The sequence below is a fragment of the Carlito syrichta genome, unplaced genomic scaffold (assembly GCF_000164805.1).
Source record: "Carlito syrichta isolate Samal-C Ts95f unplaced genomic scaffold, Tarsius_syrichta-2.0.1 Scaffold308755, whole genome shotgun sequence".
In the NCBI taxonomy this organism is placed as follows: Eukaryota; Metazoa; Chordata; class Mammalia; order Primates; family Tarsiidae; genus Carlito; species Carlito syrichta.
This window is the reverse complement of record NW_007252851.1, coordinates 646,987-654,919: the sequence shown is the minus strand read 5'-3', so window position 1 is coordinate 654,919 and position 7,933 is coordinate 646,987. Positions and strand designations below refer to the sequence as shown.

At 40.7% G+C, this 7,933-nt stretch overlaps 1 protein-coding gene across 1 annotated transcript; it reads left to right on the top strand.

Annotated features, from left to right (window-relative positions):
- Positions 1 to 3,127: 3,127 nt before the first annotated feature.
- Positions 3,128 to 6,726, top strand: RNF19A (ring finger protein 19A, RBR E3 ubiquitin protein ligase). The gene is given in 4 exon segments (XM_008065669.2): positions 3,128 to 3,285; positions 3,287 to 3,656; positions 3,659 to 4,631; positions 4,634 to 6,726. Coding segments are annotated over 4 exon segments (2,073 nt in total). The 5' UTR covers positions 3,128 to 3,142; the 3' UTR covers positions 5,221 to 6,726.
- The last annotated feature ends 1,207 nt before the right edge of the window (positions 6,727 to 7,933 follow it).

Below are 7,933 nucleotides of genomic sequence, written 5' to 3'. Positions count from 1 at the left end.
TCATGTGCCCGCTGTCCATCACCTGATGTCAATACCTGCATTTACTGGTTCTTTCAGGATGATGTAGACCCATCACCTTAACAACCTTTCCCCATCAAAGAGAAGGATTAAAAGGATTCAAACACAAGCAGCCAGTCACCACTGCCTTACTGGACTCTGGTGTGGCCATGTGCTCTTTGAGTTATCACCATCACTATGTCTTCTGGCTTTGGCCCCCTTCCCTACCTTGGGGAGGGGAATCTCCTCTTTCTTTCTCTCTCTAATTTACTTTTAAAATAAACTACATTTTCCAATCTAACTTCTGTGCAATTCTTTCACATGGCACCAGATCACACACCAGACACCCACACCCCTAGCAGTCCTGGCCTAACATTTGGAGGCCCCGCTGGGACTATGACTAACAGGTTCGTACCTCTAGAGATGCCTAAACAATATTTACCTCTGGACTTCATCAGTTTACAGGATCCAATGCATTTTAATTATTGCTTATTTGAAAAAGTACTAACATAATCGGTGCTTGTCAGTCTAAAGATACCAAACAACCACTGAGTGAGAGCTTTCTGAAAACCTTTCACCAAGCACCAGCTTTTAAACAGTTCATGCAAAAGGACTAATTTCCAAACAATTAGAGCACAAGCCCTTAAAGGCCAGAACTCCAGCTTCAGAGTATTTCCCATAATGCTGATCACAAAGACTTCATACAAAAAGAGCTCTGCAAATGCCTGTGAATGAGCGCACTGATGCACGAAAGCACCACTAAACTAGAGAGAATTAAAAAGGTGGTTATCTTTGATCCTTATGTCTTTGTCCCAAATAACTCAAAAAACAAACAAACAAAAAATCATTCATTCATGTCAAGATGCAACCAACTGACATTTTTCTTGACATAACAGTGCTGAGTGAAATCAATTCCTTTGCCATGACAATTTTGACCTGTGTGACTTGATTTTATTTCCAGTGCACAGCTAATCATGTTTTTGAGAGAAAACTCTCAAAACCCCTCCTGTAGGTCCTAGGACTCTATAAGCTATGTTTGAAAAACTCTATTTTTAAAGAAGTTTGTGTCTCTTTCATCCTCAAACTAACTCAAAGTTGGATCATTTCCATTGCTGATGTCACCCCCCATGCTCCCCCACTATTCCCCACCCCCTACCCCTCCCATATACACCCCTTTCATTTCTCCAAAAAAGCCCACGCTAAACAATTCTTTAGAAAGTTTTAAGGCAGGGAGAAAGGTGAACACCTTTGTTAACTCTCAATTTTCTGTTCTGGGCCTCTCTTCTATCTCATCAAGCCCTGCTATAGCCAGGCCTCTCTTTTCTCATTCTTTGTTTGAACAGATGTTCTCATGTTGGGTCACCTTTGGAGACATTCCATGATCTTCCTAGTTCTGTGCTTCCAAGCAAGCAATAGGAAACAAGCAAACACAACTGAATAACAATATAAAACTTTTTGTCTCTTTCAATCCTAAATCCCGACAGATCCCAGTCACTGCTATTCCATACTCTGGCTTATTTTCTCACCAAATCACATAACTTGAGACCTAAAGCTGCTCCGTATTGGAATATATGATATATGAGATCAGTGACCATCTCCCAAAGTGCTTGTGTTTTCATTTCCAAAGCAGAGGCTTAAAAGGCATGTCTCAGAGTGATCACCCATCCAGCCTGTCCTAGAAGGTCAGTGTATCCTCAACACAGCAGCTCCCACCCCTCGTCGCAGCTTGGGTTGCCAATAACTGGGCTGTCAGCGTCCGTCCTATCGCCACCCTCTGCCTTCACACATCGTCCTTAGCCTGGCTTCTGCCCACCCTCTGTCCTGATCCTTGTTATTCTTCCCCTCTCCCTCCCAACTTCTTCCTTTCCCTGCTCCTGGACACCTCCTTGTTTTTCTTCCCTTCCCTGACTAATTTATATTTCCTGTTGGTACAACTCCAAGTGTTATCATCTACTCATTTTTCAGGAAACTAGAATGCAGATTCGATCCTAAACTCTTCCTCTGGCTGCTGAGGCTAGGATATCGAAGTGCAAAGGGGTTAGAAAGACCCTGGAACGGCACTGATGCACACCCAGGGGAACAGCCATGCACTGAGGCAACGAGCCTAGCATCGTGCCGGCATTCCCGCTCTCTGCAATTACTCCCAGCATCACTCTGGGACCCTGTTTACACTAAAAGCTTCATTTGCAGAATTGATTTCAATAACAGTCCTGAGGATGGCTGTGAATAAGTGACCTGGTGTGATCAGGGTAGGTATTTCTGAATCTCTACTGATGATACTAAATATTAATATCAATAACAATACTTATTATCAGTAATAGTAATGCTGAGAACTATTACTCTACTACCATTTATCATTAAAAATAGTAACAGGAAAAGTGGGGGCTGGGGGGAGAGGATGGCCATTGCGGCGCTGGTTCCCGGGAGCGGCCGTGGAGCCACAATTGCGGAGGAGTTCAGGAAACAGCCGCCGGGACCCTCCCCTAGGCTCCCCTCGCCCCAGCTGAGAGGCGCCGCGGCGGACCGAGCGACCTTCCCCCGCGCTGCGTCCGGCTTCTTCGCCGCCGCGAGATGGGCCTGCTCCCCCGCCGCCAGGTGCCGCTGCCGCTCTGAGAAGTTAAAGAACATCTATGACAACAGTCTTCTATAAATGGAACTTTTCAAGAATTCTCTGAAGGAACCAAGTAGGATTTACTTACATCATGACTTAATCTGAACGCAAGAACAAGAAACAGGTTTTATCTCTAAATATAATGAAGGGCTGTGTGTAAACACTGACCCTGACTCAATTCTAATGAGCATTTTAGACATGAGTTTACATCTGCAAATGGGTTCAGATCGAGATCTTCAGTCTTCTGCTTCATCCGTAAGCTTGCCTTCAGTCAAAAAAGCACCCAAGAAAAGAAGAATTTCAACAGGCTCTCTGTTTCGGAGGAAAAGGGAAAACAAACGTAAATCAAGAGAGCTAAACAGGGGGGTGGATGGAATTGCAAGTATTGAAAGTATACATTCTGAAATGTGTACTGATAAGAACTCCATTTTCTCTACAAATACCTCTTCTGACAATGGATCAACTTCTATCAGCAAACAAATTGGGTGCCCTTTGTGTCTTTTGCAGCATTCTAAAGACATATTTCCTGATATAATGACTTGTCATCATAGATCTTGTGTGGATTGCTTACGACAATATCTAAGGATAGAAATTTCTGAAAGTAGAGTAGATATCAGTTTCCCAGAATGTTCTAAACGGTTTAATTCCCATGATATTTGCTTGATATTAAGTGATGTGTCTTGATGGAAAAATAGAAGAATTTATGCTTAGATGATGGCTTATTGCAGATCCTGATTGTAGATGGTGTCCAGCTCCAGATTGTGGATATGCTGTGATAGCAATTGGATGTACCAGCTGTCCAAAGTTAACTTGCGGGTGAGAGGGCTGTGGAACGGAGTTTAGCTACCACTGTAAACAGATTTGGCACCCCAACCAGACCTGTGATGCCGCTCAGCAAGAAAGAGCCCAGAGTTTATATTTGAGAAGTATACGTTCTTCATCCATTAGTTATAGTCAAGAATCTGGAGCAGCAGCTGATGATATAAAGCCATGTCCACGATGCACTGCTTATATAATAAAGATGAATGATGGGAGCTGCAATCACATGACATGACATGTGCTGTTTGTGGTTGTGAGTTTTGTTGGTTGTGTATGAAAGAAATCTCAGATTTACGTTATCTAAGTCCATCAGGGTGTACTTTTTGGGGAAAGAAACGTTGGAGCCGAAAGAAGAAAATATTGTGGCAGTTGGGAACACTGGTTGGTGCTCCTGTAGGAATTGCTTTTATAGCGGGCATTCCTATTCCTGCAGTGATTATTGGCATTCCTGTGTATGTGGGCCACAAGATTCACAATCAATATGAAGGCAAGGCTGTTTCAAAGCACAAACGGAATTTGGCCATAGCAGGTGGTGTAACGTTGTCTGTAATTGTATCTCCAGTAGTAGCTGCAGTGACTGTAGGTATTGGTGTTCCTATTATGTTAGCTTATGTCTATGGCGTTGTTCCAATTTCTCTCTTTTGAAGTGGAGGCTGTGGAGTCTCAGAAGGCAATGGAAAAGGAGTCAGGATTGAATTTGATGATGAAAATGATATAAATGTTGGTGGAACTAACACAGCTATAGACACAACATCAGTAGCAGAAGCAAGACACAATCCTAGCATAGGGAAAGGAAGTGTTGGTGGCCTGACTGGCAGTTTGAGTGCAAGTGGAAGCCACATGGATCAAATAGGAGCCATTTGAGACAACCTGAGTGAAAAGGCTAGCACCATGGCACTGGCTGGGGCCAGTATAACGGGGAGTCTGTCAGGAAGTGCCATGGTTAATTGTTTTAACAGGTTGGAAGTACAAGCAGATGTACAGAAAGAATAGTACAGTCTAAGTGGAGAATCTGGCACCGTCAGCTTGGGAACAGTTAGTGATAATGCCATCACCAAAGCAATGGCAGTATCCCTTCTCAACTCATACATCCCCTTGGACAAAGAAGGCAACAGTATGGAGGTACAAGTGGATATTGAATCAAAACCATCCAAATTTAGGCACAACAGTGGAAGCAGTAGTGTGGATGACGGCAGTGCCACCCGAATCACACTGGTGGTTCATCCTGTGGTTTGCCTGAAGGTAAATCTAGTGCCACCAAGTGGTCCAAAGAAGCAACAGCAGGAAAAAAATCAAAAAGTGGTAAATTGCGGAAAAAAGGTAACATGAAGATAAATGAGACCAGAGAGGACATGGATGCACAGTTGTTGGAACAACAAAGCACGAACTCAAGTGAATTTGAGGCTCCATCCCTCAGTGACAGTATGCCATCTGTAGCAGATTCCCACTCTAGTCATTTTTCTGAATTTAGTTGTTCTGACCTAGAAAGCATGAAAACTTCTTGTAGTCATGGTTCCAGTGATTATCATGCTCGCTTTGCTACTGTTAATATTCTTCCTGAGGTAGAAAACGACCGTCTGGAAAATTCCCCACATCAGTGTAGCATTTCTGTGCTTACTCAAACTGCTTCATGTTCAGAAGTTCCACAGTTGAATCATATTGCTGAAGAACATGGTAACAGTGGAATAAAGCCTAATGTTGATTTGTATTTTGGTGATGCACTAAAAGAAACAAATAACAACCATTCACATCAGACAATGGAATTAAAAGTTGCAATTCAGACGGAAATTTAGGTCCCTAAATGCTGCAAAATAATTACCACTGAACAACCTTGTGTAGAGCTGGTTGAACTACTTGTGACCACTTTAACTTTCAAGTTACCAGCAAAAGCCGGGTTTCATAATCATAATGCAGATACATTTTCTGTGTTCAGCAAAGCATTGTGTTTCATGTGGATCTTAATTACCAAACTATGAAATAAAGGCTTTAAAAGTGCATTATTGTAAGGATAATAAATCTTCAGAACAAAGCATGTTTTGTGTGCCACAAAACATTGCTTAAAGCAAATACTTGTATATTTAGATAGAAATTGGGCTTAATTTATAATCAACATAAAATACTAATGCAGTTCTACAGCATTCAAATGAGGAAAACTTGAGACCTAGGGTTAAGTGGTTAGTGATATTTTATTGAAACCACTAAGGAATACTGTTTAAAAGAACTTTGCAGGTTACTCTCAGTATATGATACTCTTTGTAACATTTCTATTTATATCTGGGCATAAATTTCATTTTTTTCTTCATATGCAATGTTGAATATATAAAGCTTGATGCAGCCTATTTGCTACCATTTGGATACTTAGACACTTTGAGCAAGATTATGGCAGTTTTTGCACAACTTTGAAATAGAAATACCTGGTACTCTATATATCTTGTATATCGATGCCATCTTAGGAGAAAATTGTAAAGGTAAGTAATTAAGTATACTGACAGCAACAAGTAAGATATATAAAACTACAAAACAAAATCCCATTAGGTTATAAGTATTACAAAAAAGTCACCTTTTTTTAAGGGGAAATTTGCACCCCATTGATCTTGGTGCCTTTGGGATAGACTGGGTTTTAAGGGCCTAGTAATTTGAGGATATCACTGTATTGTTTTCCATAATGTCTTCTCTAGTCACCTTGAATTATATAGAAAAATACAGGAAATAGATAAACATGAATGTGATTAATAACAGTGCTGAAAAAGTATTAGCCTACCAAAGACACACTCAGGCTTTAGTGAATAACTTTATATAACCTCAATTTTTAACACATGTATCTTCTCCAACCATGAAATCAAAGCATGGTGCAGAGCTTGTACCATGTAGAAAAGGTCCATGTATGGTTGACTTTATTTTATGTTGCTTTTGTTTATGGAAGATGTTCAGCTGACATAAGCAGAAGTTGGCCAAAATACTGCCTGTACTGTTAACTTCCTGTATAATTCACTTAAATAAAGCAGGTTAACCTCAATGATAGCAGTTAAAATGTTTTATCTTATGTGTTTCCTTTAAGTATTACCATTATGGTGCTACCGAGCATTTTCTTTTGATAAAAAGAAAAATGTCATGGGCTGCAGTCTTCTTCCATCACTTTTTCTCACCAGGTCCATTAATATGCTTATAACACTAGTGCCATTTATTTTATTTGATAATGCTTATTATGGTATTTGTATATTTGTTTGCATTCCAGTTTTGTTCGATAATGAGTGTGTAAACTGCATACGTGAAATAAATGTAAATACTAATGTGTTGCTGCCTTCTGGTGTGTGCACAAGTGTTTTTATAAGAACAGGAGTATTCCTTGGCCATGTGGTTATGAATATTGAATATCAGTAGTAGTGAATATTGAATATTCATGAATATTGGAAGCCACTGAAATGATGCAGGTTTTCTGGTCTCAGCCCAAAGGAAAACATTTGCTGAACTTTTCAACATACAGTGTTAGGAACTATCCTTTCTTCATGTCTAATTCCTGTCTTTCCCCCAGAAAGAAGATGTTTTATATAGTAACATAATTTATTTCTTTTTAAGTACATTGGTTGAATTTAATTTGAATAAATATATCTATCAGTCAGGCACAGTGGCTCACGCCTATAATCCCAGCACTTGAGAGGCGGAGATGAGCGGATTGACTGAGCCAGGGGGTTCAAGACAGCCTGGGCAACTTGGCAAGACCTCATCTCTACAATAAATCAAAAAATTAGCTGGGCATAGTGGTGCACTCCTGTGGTTCCAGCTACTTGGAAGACTGAGGCAGAAAGATCACCTGAGCCCAGCAGGTTGAGGCTGCAGTGGCCATGAGTGTGCCACTGCACTCTAGCCTGGGTGACAGAGTAAGACTCAAAAAAAGAAAAATAGATCTATCATTACATTTTGAAAACAAATCAGTATTATAAATCTTCATGTTAGAAAAATAAAAAGATCCTGAAAGACTACTGTAAAAAAATTTTTTGGCAGCATTAGATTATGAAGCTAGAACTATTTAAATTCAGGCTACTAATAGTAACCAAATGCTTTCTGTTCTTGTAGTTTCTATAAGATGCATAGACGGTTTTCCTGTTTTCCTGATATGTAGTTAATAATACTTCATGAAAATAATTAGTGTGAATGTGTTGACTGCTTTCTTGAAAAGGCTAAAGATGAAATAGAAAGCTAAATGATCTTAGGAGGAATACAGCAAAAGGTGTCGTATAGGAGGCCAGTGCTTTCAGTTCACCCTATCCCTTCTGCTTGTAATCCCAACCAGTACCACTTTAGTCTCACCTTGAAAATAGTCTAACCGGGCTTGGTGGCTCAGCCTGTAATCCTGCGACTTTGGGAGGCTGAGGTGAGTGGATTGCCTGAGCCCACGGGTTCGAGACCCGCCTGGGCAGGCGAGACCTCATCTCTACAACAAATCAAAAAAATTGGCTGGGTGTGGTAGTGCGCGCCTGTAATTCCGGCTACTCGGAAGGCTGAGGC